The following is a 24,903-nucleotide window of genomic DNA, read 5'->3' as shown; positions in this document are numbered from 1 at the left end:
TCAAAAACATTCGCAAATATTTGACTCAGGATGCAACTGAAACCTTAGTGCTATCGCTGGTTATTTCGCATTTAGACTACTGTAATGTTATTTTATACGGTATTTCTGATTGTGACATCGCAAAACTGCAACGCATTCAAAATATGTGTGCGAAGTTAGTTCTGAATCGTAGAAGAAGAGACAGTTCTAAGCAGGCACTCTACGATTTGCACTGGCTGCCGATCAAAGCCAGAATAAACTTTAAGATCTTGACGTACATGTTCAATTGCCATGTTGGAAATGCGCCTGCATATTTGATTGAACTCTTAACACCGAAAATCCCCCAGCGCTCCCTCAGATCCTCGGAGTCATCAGTTGACTGTTACATCGTCCCTTTCAACAAGCGAAAAACTTTTAGTGATAGAAGCTATGGTACTATAGGGCCAAAGTTGTGGAACAATTTGCCGTTGAACATCAGACAAAGTTCTTCAATTGACTGCTTTAGGAAAAGGTTGAAAACGCATTTCTTCAGAGACTACTTTGCATTATTCTAAGTTTTGACTGAGTTTCAAACAATGATGCTGGTGACAGTGATAGAAATTTAATGTTTGTCTGTGATAATTGTATGTTAGTAGTATTTTAAAATATAGTATTATCATTGACTTTAAATTAATAATTGCTATTTTGATTCGTTTTAATTAATCTTATTTAAAATATTTTATATTTAATATTTTATTTCAACTTGTATTGTAAAACGCCATTGAATATGTTTTAAATGTAGAAATAGGCGTTTAAGCAAATAAACCAGTTTCAGTTTCAGTTTCAGTATGGCAATTAAAATAAAATCAAAATTCAATGATTTTGTGGTATATGTTTTGGAATAAATCTATGGCAGACTTAAATGAGTGGCAGTTTGACTTGCTGGGCCAGAATAAGATACAAAAACACAAATTTACAGTAAATCTTTACAAAAACATCTTTTAGGCAAGATAAGAGTATAACTGGATGGTACAAGAAACCTTACAATTATGAAATACACTACACCAACAAATAAAATGTGAATTTTAAGGTGAGTCATACACAGAACAAAATGGGACTTCTGACTTATATGGACAAGCTAAACAAAATGACATGGAATGTGATTGTTAAAGTTATCTAGGTAGCGAATGTGACATGAGATATAATTCTAGATTAACTTTGGTGGCAGCTGGCAAGGAGTATATAAATTAATTCAAAATTAGCTGGTGGCAAACACTCTATAAAATGTGAAATTCAAAACAGTATGAAATGTGAAATTTAAATTAGCTGTGTAGCTACATCGTATAAAATGTGAAAATAATAAACTATTAGGCTACATGATATGAAATAAGAAATAATAATTACCTAGGCATGAAAAATTTGAAATTTAAAGCTACATGGCACAGTATGTGAAAATAAAAATTATGTTGCTACAAGACATTAGACATGAAATATTAAGCAATCCAGGTAGCAACATTGCATGAAATTTGAAATTTAAAGGTACATGGCATAAAATGTGAAGATAAAAATAATATTGCTACAAGACATGAAATGTGAAATATTAAATAATCTAGGTAGAAACAGTGCATGAAATGTGAAATTTAAAGTTACATGGCGTAAAATGTGAAAATAAAAACTATGTGGCTACATGACCTGAAATGTGAAAATAATGCTTAAGTGGCTAGGTAAATGAAATGTAAAACAAGAGGGTCTTGAAGGCCCTGTATCGCTCACCTGACCTATTGACCTAAAGACCATCAAGATTAACATTCTGACCAAGTTTCATTAAGATATGGTATAAATGTGGCCTCTAAAGTGTAAACTAGCTTTTCTTTTAATTTGACCTAGTGACCTATTTTTTGAACTGACATGACCCAGATCCAAACTGGACCCTGAAATCATCAAGATTACCATTCTGACCAAGTTTCATGAAGATATGGTCATAAATGTGGCCTCTAGAGTGTTAACAAGCTTTTCCTTTGATATGACCTAGTGACCTAGTTTTTGACCCCACCTGACCCAGATTTGAATCTGACCTGTAGATCATCAAGATTAACATTCTGACCTAGTTTCATTAAGATATGGTCATAAATGTGGCCTCTACAGTGTAAACTAGCTTTTCCTTTGATTTGACCTGGCGACCTAGTTTTTTATCCTACATGGCCCAGATTCAAACTGGACCTTGAGAATATCAAGATTACCATTTTGACCAAGTTTCATAAAGATACAGTCATAAATGAGGCCTCTACAGTGTTAACAAGCTTTACCTTTGATTTGACTCGTTGACCTAGTTTTTGACCTGACATGACCCAGGTTCGAACTTGACTTAAAGATTATCAAGATTAACATTCTGATTAAGTTTCATAAAGATATAGTCATAAATGTGGCCTCTAGAGTGTTAACAAGCTTTTCCTTTGATTTGGCCTAGTGACCTAGTTTTTGACCCCACATGACCCAGATTCAAACTTGACCTATATAGCCTCAAGACTAACATTCTGACCAAGTTTCATTAAGATAACGTCATAAATGTGGCCTCTATAGTGTAAACTAGCTTTTCCTTTGATATGACCTGGTGACCTAATTTTTGATCCCACATGACCCAGATTCAAAGCGGACCTTGAGATCATCAAGATTAACATTCTGATCAAGTTTCATGAAGATACAGTTATAAATGTGGCCTCTACAGTGTTAACAAGCTTTTCCTTTGATCTGACCTGGTGACTTAGTTTTTGATCCCAGATGACCCAATATCAAACTCGTCCAAGACTTTATTGAGGGTAACATTCTGACCAAGTTTCATTAAGATTGGGCCAAAGTTGTGACCTCTAGAGAGTTAACAAGCTTTTACTTTGATTTGACCTGGTGACCTAGTTTTTGACCCCAGATGACCCAATATCGAACTTGTCCAATATTTTATTGAGGGTAACATTCTGACCAAGTTTCATTAAGATTGGGCCAAAACTGTGACCTCTAGAGTGTTAACAAGCTTTTCCTTTGATTTGACCTGTGACCTAGTTTTTGACCCAAGATGACCCAATATCGAACTCTTCCAAGATTTAATTGAGGGTAACATTCTGACCAAGTTTCATTAAGATTGGCTCAAATTTGTGACCTCTAGAGTGTTAACAGTAAAATTGTTGACGCCGCCGCCGACTGACGACGGACGACGGACACAGGGCGATCACAAAAGCTCACCTTGTGCTCAGGTGAGCTAAAAACTAAATAACCTAAATAGTCACAATGTATGAAATGTGAAATTTAAATCTATATGGCATAAAATGTGAAAATAATAACCATGTGAAAAATCCAGGCAGCAACAGTGCATGAATTGTGAAATTTAAAGCTACATGGCATAAAATGTGAAATTTAAAGCTACATAAAACAATCATTTAAAATGTGAAAATAAGCTATGCAACAACAAGGCATTGGAAATAAATCTTATGAATAACTAGAGAGCATCATGGCACAACATTGAAAACTTAACATAAACTATAAACAACTTCATAGCAAGATATGTGAAGCTTATAACAGGATATGTAGCAAGAAGAAAACTAAAGTGAGCTGAAAGTTCTATTTTAATTGATAGAGCATTAAGGAATGATATGTGAAATAAAGAGACGTGGACATTTCCTGAGAACAAGGTTTTTCAATTATGTTCTATTTTAAGCTACAGTTACAATGACTAAACAGTGACCTTGACCTAGCAGCCATCTTCCATTCTATTGAGCTACCTACGTACAAAGTTCCATTGAAATATCTCATTCCTAAGGGTTAGGGTTAGGGTTATGTATATTAATAATGTTTTTTTTTCGGATTAAACCTAGTAACCTAGTTTTCTGACATCAGGTAACCAAGTTATGAACTTGATCAGACAAACAGTAAGACAATTTCCTACAGAAGTAAGACAGAAAATGTGGCCTACAAAGTTATAGTTATTCAATTATCTGATGTAGTGAGCTCGTTTTTTGATCCAAAATTACACAATTTTGAACTCATGCCAGATCTTATTTAAGGAAACATTCTGATCAAGCTGTATTAAGATGAAGCAAATTTAATAATCAATCATGACCACAGATACAGGGCAATCACAAAAGCCCAGCAAGGTCACATTGTACTCAGATGGGATAAAATCAATAAGATATATAAGTTATAATAAACTGTGAGGAATGTAAAATAATAAAGAACACTTCTCATTTTGGTGAAGAGGTTAAAAGCTTGGTAAGTGCTTACAAAATAGACACATGTATTAGACATACCCATACTAAGATACATTATGAATACCAGTTTAGGAAGACACCCCTAACTTTTCATAATGAACTTGTCCATCTTTCATTTTGTACAGTACCATTAACTATTAAAAGGGGTGAATACTAAAAAGATACTGACGAATGGCTAACAGTGCAGATCATGATCAGACTGCAAGGATGCACTGGTCGCAAAGGCAGAACCAGTTGTGTCCAGCATAATAAGGGTTAATCAAAACTATTACAAAATCTGACCCCAGTGACCTTGACCTTTGAGGTACCTTACCCTAAACCAAAACTGCCCCTCACTAAAAATCAATCCTTATGCGAGCTTTGGTGATTATCAATGCAGTAATTAATAACAGATATCATGAAATGAGCCACACCATGAGAAAACCAACATAGTGCATTTGCAACCAGCATGGATCCAGAGCAGCCTGCGCATCCGCACAAGCTGGTCAGGATCCATACTGTTCGCTAACAGTTTCTCTAATTGCAGTAGGGTTTGAAAGCAAACCGTATGGATCCTGATGAGACTGCAAGGATGCGCAGGCTGGTCTGGATCCATGCTGGTTGCAAATGCACTATGTTGGTTTTCTCATGATGCGGCTCAAATTGAGAAGCATGTCTTAGAACTTCAACAAGCACTATAAAAGTATGCGAGACCGATGAACTCGACCTTTAGCATACCTGACCATAAATTATCAAATGCCTGCCATTTACGGAGACCAAATCTTGGGTGAAGTTTGATAACATTAGGCACAGTATTTTAGAAGATATAGTAAAACTGAGAGGTTTGCCATAAAACTTTAACCTGAAAAAAATGCCTGCAACAGTCCTACTTATTTTTTCTAACAGTCAAGCTAAAAACAAACAAATTGACAAAAGTTTTGGAATCTTATAATTCAATGCAATTAATAAAATTTAAGTTTCTATAAAACCAAACTTATTTAGTAGAAAAAACAAACAATTAAACAAGTAAAAAATATAGCTAAGATAGTGGACAGTTAAAAATATGTAATATTAACAATCATATGTACCTGTATACTATTTCTGCATTCTTTCACTATTTAGATACTGTGAAATCATTAATATTCGTGGGGGACTAATTTTCGTGGATTTCGTGGTTGGTTCAATCCACAAAATTTAATCCCAACAAATAAATAAAATTCCCATTCATTTTATATTCAAAAGTTGAAATCCACGAATTCATATCCCCACGAAATTGCCGTTTTGACCAAAACCGCGAAAATTCATGCCCACGAAATTAAATGATTTTACAGTATACAAGAACATGGGTTTCTGTACCAGCCAGGAAATCCAGAAAGACTATAATATTCAAACACTTGTTAATACAAAATTGTAACCAATAATTTGTTACAAAACAATTACAAATTTTATAAAACTATGTCACAGACAGTTAACGGTTATTCCATATAAAATCATCAAGTATGGAACAGAATAAAAAATTTTCATTTCATTGACAGTTAACAGGTAAAGAGAATATTTATTTCCACATTAAATCATCGAGTATAGAATACAATCAACAATTTTTCATGTAACAAACATCCATGTTTGATCAAATTATGTATTTGATCTATGGATAGGCCTAATTTGACACCCATTCTGAAAGACAAAGACAGAAAGTACCAATATCTGACTAGAGCTGATACCAATTTTTTCACAGTAAAATATGTTAAACTGCTAATACTGTACATGCCAAGTTAAAACCAGTTTTCATAAATCATCAAAAAATTGGACCATGCCAAAATAACTCGTAATATAATATAGTTGCTATTCTCTATTAACTTACTAAAACTATCATTTATAAAGAAAAATACTGCTATTTAAAACTTTTAAAAAATAAGAGCACCGCAATGCAGAGCAATATACACCCGAAGTTATGACCATTGACCCCTTAGTGTGACCTTGAATTTGTAGCTAGTCATCCAGAGCGCTCTGCATATAATCTCAATGTGGTGAACATTTGTGTCAAGTTTCTTCAAAATCCTTCAACGGCTTCAAGAGTTACACAGCGATGACCTTTGACCCCTAAGTGTGACCTTGACCTTGAAACGAGCCATCCAGAACATGTGCTCTGCATGTCATCTTGATGTGGTGAACATTTGTACAAAGTTTCTTTACAATCCTTCAAGCAGTTCAAGAGCGGACACGAAACACACTCATATGAATACTGATCCGTAAGTGTGACCTTGACCTTGTAGCTCTGCACGTCGTCTCAATGTGGTGAACCTTTGTGTCAAGTTTCTTTGAAATCCTTCAAGGCAGTCAAGAGTTACAGAGCGGAAAAGAAACACTCAAATTACCTTTAAATCCTAAGTGTGACCTTGACCTTGAAGCTAGCCATCTAGAACATGCGCTTTACACGTCGTCCTGATGTGGTGAACATTTGTGACAAGTTTCTTTGAAATCCTTCATGGGGTTCAAGAGTTAAAGAGCAGAAATGAAATTGCTAACAGATGGACAGACAGACGTACACCGGGGGTATAACATAATACGTCCCTTCAGGCATATAAGAACAACATGAAATCAATCATTATTAAACTTTTTACACTTATTTGCAGTATAACAACTTGAACAATCAAGAAATTCTGTGAGCTATGAATATGTCAAAAACCAAAACCTAAAACTCTGAAATCAATACATTTTTTAACTTCTATATAAAGACGGATTTACTACCTTTGTAGAGACAATATCAAGAATACTGTCACTGTTTTTCCTTTTTTTCGGAAAACACAAGTCTCAAACAAAGTTTACATGGTTTTGTAAGAATTGTCTTTTTTTTTTGTAGGGATAATACATGTTTTTTTGTGTATTAACGTCTGCAGAAGACCGAAGGTCGAGGTCACAAACATATCCCAAGGGCTTCTGCAGACGTTAATACACAAAACAAACGTGTATTGTCGCTATTCTTGCATAAAAATATATTTCACAGCGATTTATATATTGTTTTCATACGTGATGACTTGACGATTCCGGTACATTTTTTATTTACCATTCCAGTTGTTCTTGGAAACGGTAAACATGTTTTAAATATCCGTATCCAGAGCCCGGAAATAAACAACACTATCAAAAGCACCTGAAGGTTTTTAAGCAATTTTTTATCTCTCATTATTACAAACATAAAATTACCAATAACTGTTCATACCATTTCACAATTTGGTGGACTCGATCACAATTTCAAGAATAATAACTTTGCATTCGAGTTATATTGAGTACGGACATGCAGTTGGAGTATGGATAAGTATGAACGTAGTGTCAAGTTTCCAAGCTATTTATATAAATTCGAGAAATTAGATAAAAACATACCGACTGACACTTACCAAAATCATAAATATAATACCTAAAAACGAACAATAGTACAAGTTACACGCGATACTTATTTATTCACAGTTATTTACAATAACTGAACAGACGCTTTGTAAAGGGAGTGAACTCTAAGAGAAGCTAGGGCGTACATTGATGGGGGCAGTATGTTTGGGGTTGGAAACAGATACAGCTAAACATACTATGGATTACATTGTATTTATAATGCTACAAGATGAGGTTGTTAAGGAAGAAACAAGACGCAGATGCCAAATATCAGTGTGCGTAAAAATACATACATATATCCCTGGCAAAGCATTTCAAAAATAAAAATTGGGTATTAACAGCACGTGAATTGCCTTGTTTGCACACGATTTTTCTCCCGTTAATACATGGGCGGATCCAGTGAAAAAAGTAGTTTTTATGCAAGAATAAGTTGAAAAAATACACACAAAGAACACTAACCACATACAGAAAATTAGTTTTACTGGTAAGGAATGAATACAGCTTAGTCAACATGAAGATAGAAATGACAAAAATAAATCCTCTTTATTACCCTTTCACCCCTTCTGGAAGGAATAGGCAGTTCCATTGTTAAATAAGGAACATACCATTTTTGCATCACAGGTAGAACAGATTTTTTTGCAGTTTGAATAATGTGTACTAGTAGTTTTTACATTTCTACAAAACTGGTAAACTACACAATACATAAATATGCTATCTACTTTTCAAAGAAACAAAAACTCTAAAAATTAGCGACACAAATCTGACCGACTATATCACGTTTCACAACTAACACAGAGTGCCGTCTGCCCTTTGATGTAGTTCCGGCATGGACACAGTCTACGCAGATTTTCCTGTTTTCCTACACAGCTAAAAAGTAGTTCCTCTTGTTGAACTATACAGTCATTTGTTTTAGTATCCAACGCAGGATAAAAAATGTCGGTGAGAGTTTTATTTGCGGCACATGATGCGCCATGAGATATAAGAGCACTGTGAGCATTGGTTTCAAGAAAATGGCTTGGTTCGCAAATGAGATCTGTAATTAAAAAAAAAGAAAATAAACATAAAAAATGTTCAACCACAGCACATTAGGCTTTCACCTTTGGCCTGCTAAATTTCTACAATGAACTTGTCCATCTTTCAGTTTGGACAGAACCAGTAATTGTTAAAAGGGATGCTTACCAAAAACATACTGACTGAATGGCAAACAGTGCAGGCAATGATCAGACTGCACAGATGTGCAGGCTGATCATGATCTGTACCGGTCGCAAAGGAAGAATAAATCGTACCCAGCATGATAAGGTTAAAACATAACCCTTTTACAACATCTAAAATCTACTAACACTCTAGTGTATATTTTGCATGTTATATTTAACAAAATTTGTATTTTCTCCTTCCTTCTTTTGAGCTTTTTTTTAAATATAATTGTCTAGTTCAGTGGACTGAACTGTTTGCCTCAACTTTTGCTGTCAGATGTAAACTAAAATTCGATACATATATTTCCTCGCTCTTCACTCACTTGTGATTTGTTGAAAAAAAAATTTTTTTTTCTCGCCTCTATAATTTTTTTTGGGAAAAAATCCGATGAACAACTTTTCAATTTGATGTGGCCTAAAGTTGTGATCCGCAAAGAATGACAACTCTTGCCTTAGGCCAGTACTTATAAGCAGAGATATCTATTAGTTTACTTCCCTTGCAATTACACAATATAGTTGAAAATGAAAACGGTTCAAGAAACAGTATCACACTTTTCTGAACAATAAAACATTTAGGTTTATTCATATAATGTTCGAGTTACCCTTTAATACCTGCTTCATATAATCTTGTCAGCTTACTTATGGTAAATAAAAAAATTAACTTTTAACCAACCGATAATAAAATGAAATACCAATAAGTATTTTACAGTGCAGATAATACAGTTTTGCTTGTATCAAAATGTCGCAACTGAAGCACTTTTATTTTTTTTTTATTTTTTATTTTTTTTTTTGGGTTGGATTTAACGTCGCACCGACACATGATAGGTCATATGGCGACTTCCAGCTTTGATGGTGGAGGAAGACCCCAGGTGCCCCTCCCTGCATTATTTCATCACGAGCGGGCACCTGGGTAGAACCACCGACCTTCCGTAAGCCAGCTGGATGGCTTCCTCACATGAAGAATTCGACGCCCCGAGTGAGGCTCGAACCCACATCGATGAGGGGCAAGTGATTTGAAGTCAGTGACCTTAACCACTCGGCCACGGAGGCCCCCGAAGCACTTTTATAATACAGAAAAGGTAGGATCAGTAAAGGTGCAATTATATTGATCTCTATTTCCTAATGTATATTGTTTAGTATAATGTTTTGTTTCAGTAAAACAGTTCTCGGTTTAAACTTTCAATAGCAAAATGTTTTATTTTTCCTGTGAAAAAAATTTACAATAAATAAAGCTTTAAATTATTATGCATTTTCCTATTCACTGTACTAAGAAGTCTTGAGTACAGAAAATAGTACGTAAAAAAGTGTTTAAATTCATTTTTTGCCCAAGAACTCCATTATTTATTGGGAAATATACATATAAGTTGGAAAGCTTGTTAAACAGGCTGGAAATATTTCAGGCCTGACTGGAAATCAAACCCGGGACCTCTCACAACTAAGGCGGACACTCTACCACATCACTATAAAAGCTAGCTCAATAGCAAGGAAGTATAAGTGCACCGTTATACTCAACACCAACTCAAATTTTGAATTTGTCCTCGAATTCCAGGAGTTTGAACCTCTGTGGGACGTTCTAAGGTGTCAATTCATATCTACTCATGAGTTATTTATGTTGGATGCCAAATGTTATAGGCTGAATTTCAGGCCTAACCAGGAATTGAACCCGGGACCTCTCACACCTAAGGCAGACAATCTACAACGTCACTATAAAAGCTAGCTCAATAGCAAGGAAGTTTAATTGCACCCTTATACTCTACCCTACTACACTAATTTCACAATCAAGCCTCTCAAATCAGAATGTCTCTGAATAGATTCCACTTATGGTTGGGTGGTTTCTTAAAGATATATCAATGATTTTGAATTTTTATTTTATTACATATAGGAAACAGTTTTCCAAGGGGTAGCTGTTCCTAATAGTTTGCTGTAAGGATGGTCAGTCATTACAGTTTCATCATTATAACAGTTACTGTAATGACTGTGTGTTAAATGTCATTGAACACTCTTGATGTAAAAGTTTATACTGTACCGTTTGTAATTAAAAAAACTTAAAATAGTATATGAGTAAATTTATGAATACATAAAGTACACAGATTTTCCTAAAAAACCTATGTAGATTTTCTAATCCAGAGCAGCAATCACCAGAAGCTCAGATATATGTATCGCCCGCTGATACTGCAGACATACAGAAGATGTGGTACCCATATTTCAAAATATACCCAACAAGGTTTTAGTAAACTGTGAAATGACAAAACAAGAGGGTCATGATGACCCTGAATCGCTCATCTGAGTAATATGAGCCACATGTTTCAAATGACAAACTGATGTTAAAATATTAGAAAGTAGGTCAGTAGGTCATATTCATGGTCACTGAAAGACAGTTTTAAGATTGGTGTACAAAACAGTACATGTCATCCAAATTTCAAGGCTGTATCTTAAACAAGAGGGTCATGATGACCCTGGATCGCTCACCAGAGTAATATGTTTCAAATGTCAAACTGACGATTTTTAGAAATTTTTTGGAAAATTTTCCGATGTACAATCAAGTAACCCCTGGGGCGGGGCCAATTTTACCCCCGGGGTCATGATTTGAACAAAGTTTGTAGAAGTCGACTAGGCAATGTTACATATCGAATATCTAAGATCTAGGCCTTCTGGTTTATTTTAAGCAAATTTATGAAGATTTCCCTATGTACAATAAAGTAACCCCTGGGGCTGGGTAAATTTGACCCTTGGGGGGTCAAGATTTGAACAAATTTTGTAGAGGTCCACTAGGCAATGCTACATGTCGAATATCTAAGCTCTAGGCCTTCTGGTTTATTTTCAGAAAATATTGAAGATTTTTCTATGTACAATCAAGTAACCCCATGGGGCGGGGCCAATTTGACCCCGGGGGTCATGATTTGAAGAAATTTTGTAGAGGTCTACTAGGCAATGCTACATGTCAAATATCTAAGACCTAGGCCTTCTGGTTTATTTTTAGAAATTTTTTGAAGATTTTCCTATGTAAAATCAAGTGACCCCTGGGGCGGGGTCATTTTTGACCCTGGGGTCATGATTTGAATAAATGTTGTAGAGGTCCACTAGGCAATGCTACACATGAAATATCTAAGCTCTAGGCCTTCTGGTTTATTTTAAGAAAATTTTTGAAGATTTTCATATGTAAAATCAAGCGACCCCTAGGGCGGGGTCAATTTTGACCCCGGGGGTCATGATTTGAACAATTTTAGTAGAGGTCCACTAGGCAATGCTACATGTCAAATATCTAAGCTTTAGGGCTTCTCCTTTTTGAGAAGAAGATTTTTTAAGGTTTTTCTATGTAAAATCAAGTGACCCCTGGGGCGGGGTCAATTTTGACCCCGGGGTCATGATTTGAACAAAATTGGTAGAGGTCCACTAGGCAATGCTTTACACCAAATATCTAAGCTCTAGGGCTTCTGGTTTTTGAGAAGAAGATTTTTAAAGTTTTTCCTTTCGGTTGCCATGGCAACCAGAGTTCTGCATGGAATTCAATTCTTTGAACAATTTTTAGAGAAGACCATCCAAGGAACATCCCTGTGAAGTTTCATCAAAATTGGCCTGTTGGTTTAGGAGGAGATTTTGTTTAAAGGAAAGTGTGGATGGACGGACGGACGACGGACGGATGGATGATGGACGGACAGACGCCAGACGGTGAGCGATCACAATAGCTCACCCTGAGCACTCCTGAGCACTTTGTGCTCTGGTGAGCTAAAAACAAGAAAGTAGGTCAGTAGGTCAAGGTCACAGTCAAGTGATCCCTAATCGCTTGCATAATCAGGTAATTATAATTAATCAAACAGTCTAGGAAATTTGACCTGATAATTTTTGAAGTATTTTTTCTTATATAATTCAAAATTATCACAAATGACCCCCAGGGTGGGGCCTCTTTTCACCCCAGGGGCAAAATTTGAAAAAAAAAAACTTGTTAGAGATCCACCAGGCAATGTTACACCACACAATGTTATGCCTAGGCCTTTAACTTTCTGACAAGAAGATCTTTCAATTTTTTCCTACATAAGTCTATGTTAAACTTGGTACCCCCCAGGGCAGGGCCTCTTTTCACCCTAGGGATATAATTTGAACAATTTTGGTAGAGAAATACTAGGAAAGGCAACATCCTTAATATCAAAAGCCTAGGCCTTGCAGTTTCAGGCAAGAAGAATTTTAAAGTTTTTTTCCTATATAAGTCTATGTAAAACATGAGACCCCCCTCCCCAGGCTGGGCCTCTTTTCACCCCAGGGGCACAATTTGAACAACTTTGGTAGAGGACCATAAGGCAATGCTATGTACAAAATATCAAAGGCCTAGGTCATGTGGTTTTAGGCAAGAAGATTTTTAAAGTTTTTTACTATATAAGTCTACGTAAAACTTGTGACCACTGGGGCGGGGCCTCTTTTCATCCCAGGGGCATAATTTGAACAATCTTGACAGAGGACCTTAAGATGATGTCACATGCTAAATATCAAGGCTCTACACGTTGTGGTTTTGGACAAGAAGATTTTTAAAGTATTTCTTTTTGGTTGCCATGGCAAGCAGAGTTCTGAATGGAACAATTTTGAAAGGGGACCACCCAAGGATCATTCCTATTAAGTTTGGTGTAACTCTGTCCAGTGGTTTTCGAGAAGATTGTTTTAGAAAATGTTGACAGACGGACGACGGACATTGAGCTGTCACAAAAACTCACCATGAGCCTTTGGCTAAGGTGAGCTAAAATGATGAATTTAAATTCCAGGCCAAAGTGCAACCATATAGTTTTCATGTAATTCGATAACAAGGGCAACTTACTTTTATCTTCTGAAAGGAAACAAAATTCAATTATAAACATAGCAAATGCTGCAGGCACCTTGCTATACAGATGAACTGGCACACTACACTACCAAAGTCACATTTACAATAATGAATGCTTCATTGATAGCACATACAGTACAACACACTGGGACTGGTATAATATTGTCATATCATTATTTTATAATCTCTGTTCATGTCTCATAAATCAGCAGTGGCTTTAACAAGCCTTTTCAAATGACCCAGACTAGAGAAACTTCACACGTTCAGGGTGAATTTATAATGCACTGTAAGGTTAGTGTCGGCTCTTAGCTATACAGACGGACCGGCATACTAAACTACCAATGTGACATTTGTAGTGAAGTATGTTGGTCCACCTGTATATTATGAAATATACATTTTTACTTTTATTGGTCAGTTTTTAACTTGATGATGTTTTCAAAAAGTTTCAAAAAGTGGTCTTGATTTTTCCCTACGACCAGTAATAAATAAGTTACAATATAAGCTATTTATAGTAACAACAAAGGGAAGTAATTCTAGGTTCTTGCACATGACACTCCCTCTCATGATGGTGAACAATTGTGCCAGGTTACATCATAATCCCTCCATGCAATGCACATGAAGAAATGCTCCGGACAGTCATCATTGAATTTAACCTTTGACCTCCAAGTGTGACCTTGACCTTTGAGATAGGAACCTGCTGTTTGCGCATGACACTCCGTCTCACTGAGGTTAACATTCTTGCCAAATATAAATCAGATTGCTCCACGCATGTCAAAGTTATGGTCCGGACAAACAAATCCGGATGGACGCACACACGGACGCACATACACCAAACAGCCATTTGGACAACTATGTCTTCACTTCTGCAAACGGGCTCGACAAAAAATCAAATGCCATCTATTTTCTGTCCTTAAGAAAGAGCCATGTATAGTCAAATGCGACTCAACACATTTCTGTTTTTTTTTTTTTTTTAATCAACTGAATCATTTATGCAAAAACAACAAAAAGAAGCCTTTAAATGACCAATCAAGGGCTACATAAAATACTTACTTTTTTCCCAACACACGTCCTTGCAGGATTTTCCTGCCTCTCCAAATAGAATCTGAACTGCGCTTTCTGGCGGCCATTTTGAAAGCTGTTTTTGAAACTGGCAGAAATTCTGATGTTCTATATATGCATTCATTCTCTGTATAAAACCTTCTTCTGTATACTCATATGGCAGATAACCTTTAAACTGAAATGCACAACATGTAACATTTTCAACAAAGGCACAAAACTGCAATATCAGGACCAGCCTTGAAATAAATGTCACATTATCTATATAGCATGATGATCAGGTGTTTGAACTTTCATTGAAATGCTATTTCAAATGTTGAAAAGTTGGTTTAATTTCCATATATCAACGGTACTGACAAACACATATTTTCCAATAATAGCTTTTCTTGACTAAGCCTAGAAGTAATATGTATGCACAATGTTATGTATTACCATGTGTACTTCATAGGGATTGTGTGTAATATGAAGTTTGATTGGAATATTTTTAAAACATGTGGAGCCATAAAATCTTTCCAAAGAATAAACTACATATATTATATTGTATGTTATATCCGCTACAGACATGAAATATATTCATTGGAGATATTATGTATTATGTTCCCTACAAACATTATGTATCATGTTCAGTCCAGACATAATGTATTATGTTAATTACAGACATTATGTATTAAATTCACTACAGACATCATATATTTTGTCCACTATAGAAAGACATTATGTGTTACTTTCACTACAGACATCATGTTTTTTTTAAGTTGATTATTATAACATTCTAGGTATTATGTCCACTACAGATATTATATATTACATTCACTAGAGACATTATGTACCGGTACTATATTCACTACAAACATTAAGGCAGCAGACACATACAGACACTTAGCCATTTCCATGTTATTACGTATTCTTATTTTGGCAATTGAGCATTTCTCAGATATTCACTACAAACATTATGTATTAAGGCAGCAGACACATACTGACACTTAGCCATTTCCATGTTATTACGTATTCTTATTTTGGCAATTGAGCATTTCTCAGATATTCACTACAAACATTATGTATCATGTTCAGTCCAGACATAATGTATTATGTTAATTACAGACATTATGTATTAAATTCACTACAGACATCATATATTTTGTCCGCTATAGAAAGACATAATGTGTTACTTTCACTACAGACATCATGGATTGTTTTAAGTTGATTACTATAACATTCTAGGTATTATGTCTACTACAGATATTATATATTACATTCACCACAGACATTATGTATTATATTCACCACAAACATTATGTTTTATAATCACTAAAGGCATAATATATTATATTCAGTAAAGAACTGTATTCTACACACTGCAGACCCTACATTTTATGTAGTTTTACCTTCACCTCTGTGTGTACTAAGAAGTGATTTTTCATATGTTAGAAAATCTGTGAACAAACAACAACATACTGACAAGCAACTCAACGTAAACAAATGAAAAAAGAAAAACTACAAGCTGAGTAACCTGTCATTTTAAAAATACCACAAACAAAATAACCTGCTGTAAATAGTAAACAAATATCAAATACTTCTCACCTGTCCACTTCTAAGCAATGTAAATGCATTTTTTTAGTGAAACAAATACATGAAGTTTCAGCATTTTTGTTTCCAGTTCAGTTGCATGCAAAACTAGGCAATACAGTTTTTTCTAAGTTTTATACATTCCACTCCTCAAAATAATTCACGATCTAATGATCAGTCCTTTTCCCAGCCAGTTTTTTCCCCAAGAAAGACAGCAACAGGTTTATATTTTCCCTTAGAAAAAAACCAGGCTAGTTTTTTTTTTCTTCCTTGGTTGGTTTCGCACCCCCCATCCCCTCCAAACTGTCAATTTGACTTCTTACCACCTGTTTTGTTTGGGGAATCTTTTTATTTTCTCCTTCAAAATGCGCTATTATGCACTGTCATTATTGTGCTTAATATTTCATTTTGATGGTGGCAAAAATTTTCGACTTCAAAAAAGTGAGAAAAAATGAATAAGGCAATCTGTCACATTTCTATTTTTAAACTTTTGACCAAACAATAGATATCAGGAACACTTTGAACTGATAAGATAAATGTTTCTACCTATATAATATTTTGTAATACTTTTTTTAACATTTGGATGCGTTTATTTATTACCAATTATTAATAACTTTAAAACTGTCAGTACCCGTATTTTCCAAGTGGACCTAAAATTACTTTGAGGAGTATATAAACATGTATACATGCACAAATGACATACAGTCGAACATGTACTTAAGACCACATCTAAACAAAGGTCACTTCTACAAAACCCTCTAATAAAAGCCAATATTTTCTCCTCCCGTTTAACCAAGAATTTTGTGAATTTACTTGTTCTGAGAAAACACTTTTGAATAATACAACTTTTTTTCAATTATCGAAGGACATTAGGTGGTTTTTGCAAGAAGGTTTAATCAAATTTACATTGTCTGTATCCAAATTCTTGCACTGTAGTTTGAACATCATTTATATCTACACTTTTAATGTAGCGGATAAAAACCAAACATGCAGTGAATTTACAATTAACTGATACAGTCAAACCTCGTTATCTCGAACGTGACAGGACTGTCAAGATTTGTTCGAGTTATTGGTACTTTGTTATTGAACAATAAAGAGTATAAAGGAATTTGGCCTGGACCTGATGATGAGTTCGATCAAAGGGTGGTGTCTGAATTATCCAAGTCTGAGGGAACAAAGTACAACTGTATCTTTACATGAGCCGCGCCATGAGAAAACCAACATAGTGGCTTTGCGACCAGCATGGATCCAGACCAGCCTGCGCATCTGCGCAGTCTGGTCAGGATCCATGCTGTTCGCTAACAGTTTCTCCAATTCCAATAGGCTTTAAAAGCGAACAGCATGGAGCCTGACCAGACTGCGCGGATGCGCAGGCTGGTCTGGATCCATGCTGGTCGCAAACCCACTATGTTGATTTTCTCATGGCACGGCTCACATGCTTTATCTAAGTTATAACGCATCCATTTCTTCTATACATTAAGGCAGCAGACACATACTGACACTTGGCCATTTCTGTGTTATTACGTATTCTTATTTTGGCAATTGAGCATTTCTCAGATATGAATACGTATAGCTCAATGGGCAAATGTCCATCCATAAACAAGAGGACCATGATGGTCCTGAATCGCTCACCTCTTCCCACATGACCCAGTTTTTAGTATGACATCGTTTTTTCTATTATTTGACATAGTGACCTAGTTTTTGAGCTCATGTGACCCAGTTTTGAACTTGACCTAGATATTATCAAGATAAAAATTCTGACCAATTTTCAAGAAGATCCATTGAAAAATATGGTCTCTAGAGAGGTCACAATGTTTTTCTATTATTTGACCTATTGACCTAGTTTTCAAAGGTACGTGACCCTGTTTTGAATTTTACCTAGATATTATCAAGGTGAACATTCTCACTAATTTTCATGAAGATCTCATGAAAAATATGGCCTCTAGAGAGGTCACAAGGTTTTTCTATTTTTATACCTACTGGCCTAGTTTTTGACCGCACGTGACCCAGTTTCGAAACTGACCTAGATATCATCAAGGTGAACATTCAGATCAATTTTCATGAAGATCCATTGAAAAATATGGCCTCTAGAGAGGTCAAAAGATTTTAATGATATTAGACCTACTGACCTAGTTTTTGACCGCAATTGACCCAGTTTCAAACTTGACCTAGATATCATCAAGATGAACATTCAGACCAACTTTCATACAGATCCCATGAAAAGTATGGCCTCTAAAGAGGTCACGTTTTTTTTATTATTTGACCTACTGACCTAGTTTTTTAAGGCACGTGACCCAGTTTCAAACTTGACCTAGATATCATCAAGGTGAACATTCTGACCAATTTTTATGGAGATCCATTCACAAGTATGGCCTCTAGAGAGGTCACAAGGTTTTTCTATTTTTAGACCTACTGACCTAGTTTTTGACCGCACATGACCCTGTTTCGAACTTGACCTAGATATCATCAAGATGAACATTCAGAACAACTTTCATACAGATCCCATGAAAAATATGGCCTTTAGAGAGGTCACAAGGTTTTTCTATTATTTGACCTACTGACCTAGTTTTTTATGGCACGTGACCCACTTTCAAAATTGATCTAGATATCATCAAGATGAACATTCAGACCAACTTTCATACAGATCCCATGAAAAATATGGCCTCTAGAGAGGTCACAAGGTTTTTCTATTATTTGACCTACTGACCTAGTTTTTGAAGCACGTGACCCACTTTCGAGCTTGACCTAGATATCATCAAGGTGAACATTCTGACCAATTTTCATGAATATGTCATGAAATATATGGCCTCTAGAGAGGTCGTAAGGTTTTTCTATTTTTAGACCTACTGACCTAGTTTTTGATCGCACGTGACCCAGTTTTGAACATGACCTAGATATCATCAAGATGAACATTCAGACCAACTTTCATACAGATCCCATGAAAAATGTGGCCTTTAGAGAGGTCACAAGGTTTTTCTATTATTTGACCTACTGACCTAGTTTTTGATGGCACGTGACCCAGTTTCGAACTTGACCTAGATATCATCAAGATGAAGGTTCTGACCAATTTTCATGAAGATCTTGTGAAATATATGGCCTCTAGAGAGGTCACAAGGTTTTTCTATTTAGACCTACTGACCTAGTTTTTGATGGCACGTAACCCAGTTTCGAACTTGACCTAGATATCATCAAGGTGAACATTCTGACCAATTTTCATGAAGATCTTGTGAAATATATGGCCTCTAGAGAGGTCACAAGGTTTTTCTATTTTTAGACCTACTGACCTAGTTTTTGAAGGCACGTGACCCAGTTTCGAACTTGACCTAGATATCATCAAGATGAACATTCTGACCAACTTTCATAAAGATCCCATGAAAAATGTGACCTCTAGAGTGGTCACAAGCAAAAGTTTACGGACGGACGCACGCACGCACGGACGGACGACGGACACCGCGCGATCACAAAAGCTCACCTTGTCACTTTGTGACAGGTGAGCTAAAAACAGGTAATAAAACGAAATCATATATGAGCCGCACCATGAGAAAACCAACATAGTGCATTTCTGGTCAGGATCCATGCTGTTTGCTAATGGTTTCTCTCATTGCAATAGGCTTTGAAAGCAAACAGCATGGATTCTGACCAGACTGTGCGGATGCTGGTCGCAAATGCACTACGTTGGTTTTCTCATGGTGTGGCTCAAATTGAGAATACGTAATTTGCCGACTGTCATTATGGTTCCAATACCGTTACCGTACTCCGAATAACAACCTTTAGCCTGCTAAATTTCTAAAATGGACTGGTCCATCATTCAATTTGGGCAGTACCATTTATCATTTGAAGGGGTGTTTACTGAAAATTTACTGACTGAATAGCGAACAGTGTGGACCATGATCAGCCTACACGAATGTGCAGGCTGATCTTGTTCTGCACTGGTCACAAAGGCAGAATCACTTGCCGCAAGCAGGCTAAAGGCTAATCCACTTTACAATCTAAGTAAATTATTTACTTACATGATTAGTGTCCAATATTTTCTGTACTGTTGTTCGAACTTCCTCCGAGTCATTTATATCTATGGTATAAACATACGGTTCACCTATAAACTGCTCCGCATACGGATGTTGACTTGTCAACTGAAAAATTATAATCCAGTTTAATCCAAATGAAGATTGAAACAGAGATTGGAAAAATATATTATTAATACGTAATAAGTTATTGAAATACCAGTAGCTATCATTTTCCAGTTTTATCAAATTATAACGATAAAACAATTAAAATATGTACTTATAAACTTCTTTCTCTTTCCATCATATCAAATGTGAATCTGCACAAATGTTCACCAGAGCAAATTTTTATGACTTTTTTTTTGTTGGTGTAATAATTGCTTGATATCTAGTCTCAAATTATATAAGCACAAAAAAAAAAATCCAAGAAAATTACCTCTCGTTCTGTAGGTTTTCCCTTAAAGAATGGCACTGTATTTCTGTTGTGTGGTTTTGCAAACTTTGGGTTGATAAATACTGCCCCATTTGCTATTGCCTCTAGTGGTGCTGGTCCTTCATAAGGGAATCCAAGCCCCAAAAATATCTGAAAAAAAAAACAAAACAAGAGCTGTCAGTGGACAGTGCGCTCGACTATTCTCAGTGCTTGATAGTATAATATAAGCAATGAGTAAAACTTTAACATTACAATAAGCATATTCAAGTCGAAAAGGGGCCATAATTCAGTCAAAATGCCTGATAGAGTTGCCTCCTCCTTTTTACAGACTGGGGTCATGATGGTAAACAAGTATGCAAAATATGAAAGCAATATCTCAATGGACTTTGCAAGTATTTGGGGTGGTACGCAAACTTTAACATTTATTCTAAGTCGAAAAAGGGGCCATAATTCAGTCAAAATGCTTGATAGAGTTGCCTCCTCCTTTTTACAGACTGGGGTCATGATGGTAAACAAGTATGCAAAATATGAAAGCAATATCTCAATGGACGTTGAAAATAATCGGGGTGGTACGCAAACTTTAACATTTGTGTGACGCCCACGCTAACGCTAACGCCGACGCTGGGGCGAGTAGGATGAGCTATCTTCGAATAGTCGAGCTAAAAAACAACAAAACAACTCTGATTTTAGGGCAAAGAAGAACACTTTGCCTGTTATCATTAAATAAACAATCAAAAGAAGTTATGTGTGTTAGCAGAAATTATTAACCAAAGGCATTCTACAGTGGTATTTGTTACCTCATCAAGGTTTATGGATAATTAGGTGTTAAAACATCCATACAATTAATAGCAATCAATCTTTACTGTACTAGTATCATAGATCAGCAGACACTTAACAGTTAAAATATCTGCCTAAAGGTAATGCTTTACGACAAACTGTTTTGGACACCCAACTTATTAAAAAGCCGCAACAAGCAAGATAACTTTTTATACAAATAATCTCGCAATATAAAACCTGCAAACATACTCATTATTTCAAATTTGCTTAATTCTGACCCCTTTTACAGTACACCATTTTCTTGTTGACAAAATGGTACTTGTAACTGCAAATGTAGTTCAGCCAATCTTCATCATTTACTCAACTAAGTGTTTCTCATTGTGTGCAGATCTTCACCAATTTACCTTACTTAGACTTTCTCTATTGTACACAGATCTTCACCAATTTACCTTACTTAGACTTTCTCAATAATGTACGCAGATCTTCACCATTTTTGTACAATAGGCTTTCTCAATAATGCATAAAGCCCTTCAACATTTACTTACTTTAGATTTTCTCAATAATGTATGTAGATCTTCACCATTTAAGATACCATGGTTGACCACGTAACTTGGAATGTGTTCTAGTTTCACTGATTTGTTCTCTTTATATACTGTTCCATGTATAACTATACCAGACTTGTTCACCATGTTCAAGAAGTCTTCTCTACCCTGTAATTCAACACACAGGTAAGTATTAGGATACTGGTGAAGAGTAAAACATGTGCCTTATTTTAACCTTAAGTCTGCTGTTGACAGGTGATTCTGCCTTTGTGAAAAGTGCAAGCTGATCATGGTCTGCACCGTTCGCTTTTCAGTCAGTAAATTTTCAGTGAACACCACTTCAAATAATAAATGTTATTGTCCAAATCGGATGATGGACCAGTCCATTTCAGAAATTTAGCAGGCTAAAGGTTGATCATGTAAACTGACTGAGGTGTGCTTTCTGAACATAGTGGTTTATCTGGTGCAATAATGGCCCAAGAGCCATTGTTGCAATAATGGCCCAAGAGCCATTGTGATACTAGGATTGCTTTTGTGATGGAAAAGCACACACCAGCCGTTAGTTGACCTAATCATTATATACGTTGCTCTATGACATCAACAGCAGAACGCACTGACAAGAACTGGTAGTATGCCAATAACATGTTATGTCATGTGCCAAAATCCGCATTACAAGTCAAATAGTATTTGTGTAACTTTTATGTAAATTTGTTGCCATTTATAGTAAGGTATTTAATGAATAGGAATAATGCCTTTCTTTAATATGTGCTACAATGAAGTCATCCATGAAGTTACTTATAAACATAAATGAATGAATCAGGGTAACAGTGTTTATGCAGCAGGGAGGTACAATCTGCTTACAGTTGGTGCTGTCTCTGATTTTATACAGGTTCAAATTCAGACTTTTGCTAACATAACTTATATTCTCATCAGAACTATGTAAGCAGTACGGCAGCAAGAAAGTAAGAATATAATCTGTTGTAACAGCTCATACAAGCTTCTGTTTACATAGTGTAGTCTTGCTGACTCAAAATAAACCTCACCTTATCTTTATGAGTAAACAATGTTGATCTGTCATTGGTTTTATGCAATGAGGATCATATTAAGCAGTGTTATTTCTATGACCCTTCTCGGGGTTGTGGCAGAAAGACAGTTTTAAAAGGAATGAAGATTTGTTACTGCTAGCCACTGCTACCAAGTAAATGTGGTTGGAATTCTTGCCTCTGCTTCAATATTTTGTACAAATGCCTTGTATATTTCTTTAACCTACCTTGTCTTTACAATAAAATGAAACTGACTGGCTTACCTTCCACATATAATCATTTTTACCATACACGACTGCCATGTTGCTTCTCTCTATATCTTTCACATCGGACTCATTTAAATGCCTCTCTACCACAAAACCCATGAAGGAATTGTCTGGGCTGTGAGCTGGAAAAAAAGGCACATCAGTTAAAGGCTCAAACTACTGTTGTTTGAAATGTAGCTGCCGCATTTTTTGTTTTAAACATAAAATACATTAATTTCTTGTTACATCATACTTCTGATAATTGTATTCTCTAATATTTGCAAACCTTAGAATTCTAATTAACATAGAAGAAAGCACTACTGAATCCATTGTCTTTGATTACCTCCCTTTATAGCTCTTACTAATGAAAGTTTAAGTGGTTTTTATCAAAAGTAGAGCCTTTCTAACCATCACAGGCTGAGTGCAACTCTATTGTCACTGTATATGAATAAAGAACAAGCTACAATATTTCCTTGCTCAGTCCTAGCCATGTAATTATACATAACATCAATCTGGACAGCTGTTTTTCATATTTTTAACATAAATTTAAAGTCTTACGGAACTTTTAATTAATGGACATGAGCTGGCAATGGCTAAACACTTCAAGTGGAAATTGTTAGACAATCCTTAATTGAAAGCTTCTGTAAGGAGCTGTATGCAATTCCCTTTAAAGCATGCAATGTACAGACTGTTCAAATACAAAGATCAAAACTGTTTAACAGGTAAGACCACAATAGTATGCATAAACTTCTATTTTCTATTTTAATTTGCAACCTGTCCCAAACAAAACTACAAATAAGCCTATGCAAAAGTTACCCAATCTATAGATTTTTGGGGGGAATCATTCATGACTTGTCCTTTTATTAACAGTTCAATATACGTGTATCTCTACAAGAAAAAGCAAAAATATAACGTTCACAAACACTTTATAGCAACGTAATTTAGAAGATTAAGGAAAACTATAAACTTACGAAACATGTTGAAGAACTGTTGTGGCATTAAATCTTGCCCGCCCCATGATGTTAACTTCTTCCGTTGCTTGGCAAAAGATCGAAGATTAAAAGCTGGCTCTGTGCCAAAAGAATCCAAGATTCTCAGCAGGCAACTGAAATGATAACAGATGTGGAAATACATGAAAACCAAGTTTTTTTTTCAAACATTTTCTATTTTAAGTAAAAGTGGCTTTGACCTTAGTGGCCATACAAAAAAGCCCATAAACTTTCCATCTTATTAAACTTTCTACACAACATCACATTCTTAACTAAATTTGTATAGAAAATCATTCACAAACTGTTTATGAATAGAAACTTAACCCCACTGACGCAATATGCACTCCCAACCTAAATCATACATGACTGATTTAACACATTTTTCAACATGGTTGCTGTATAACATCTTAGTATATAAAACAGTTTCATGTCTGCAAAGTATGCAACTAATTTTGTACATCTTACACAATGCTTGACATCTTTCTTTTTTAAAAACAATACCTGAACAACATGGGTGTGTAAAATATGTATGCCCACTGTAAAGGCCTGTCCCATTTTCAGTCCCAAGATCATTATGACCTTGACCTTTGACCTACTGGCCCAAAGAATGAATAGAGACAATTTAATGACCAGTGGCAATTATCCTAAGCTGTTGATTGTAGGTCATAAGGTTCTTT

At 35.6% G+C, this 24,903-nt stretch overlaps 1 protein-coding gene across 1 annotated transcript in view; it reads right to left on the bottom strand.

The window, feature by feature from the left end:
• Nucleotides 1-5,125: 5,125 nt before the first annotated feature.
• LOC123538281 (alpha-1,6-mannosylglycoprotein 6-beta-N-acetylglucosaminyltransferase A-like) overlaps nucleotides 5,126-24,903 on the bottom strand; it is a 61,384-nt gene continuing 41,606 nt past the window's right edge. The window contains exons 12-18 of the mRNA XM_053530412.1: nucleotides 24,209-24,342; nucleotides 23,256-23,380; nucleotides 21,953-22,117; nucleotides 20,634-20,780; nucleotides 20,207-20,326; nucleotides 14,625-14,808; nucleotides 5,126-8,607 (exon numbers count right to left, since the gene is read on the bottom strand). Of these exons, the coding sequence (XP_053386387.1) occupies nucleotides 8,348-8,607; nucleotides 14,625-14,808; nucleotides 20,207-20,326; nucleotides 20,634-20,780; nucleotides 21,953-22,117; nucleotides 23,256-23,380; nucleotides 24,209-24,342 (1,135 nt within the window). The 3' untranslated portion in view covers nucleotides 5,126-8,347. The remainder of the gene's footprint in view (nucleotides 8,608-14,624; nucleotides 14,809-20,206; nucleotides 20,327-20,633; nucleotides 20,781-21,952; nucleotides 22,118-23,255; nucleotides 23,381-24,208; nucleotides 24,343-24,903) is intronic.

Source organism: Mercenaria mercenaria, chromosome 18 (assembly GCF_021730395.1).
Source record: "Mercenaria mercenaria strain notata chromosome 18, MADL_Memer_1, whole genome shotgun sequence".
NCBI lineage: Eukaryota > Metazoa > Mollusca > Bivalvia > Venerida > Veneridae > Mercenaria > Mercenaria mercenaria.
The sequence above is the reverse complement of the archived record's forward strand: the minus strand, read 5'-3'. Positions and strand labels throughout refer to the sequence as shown.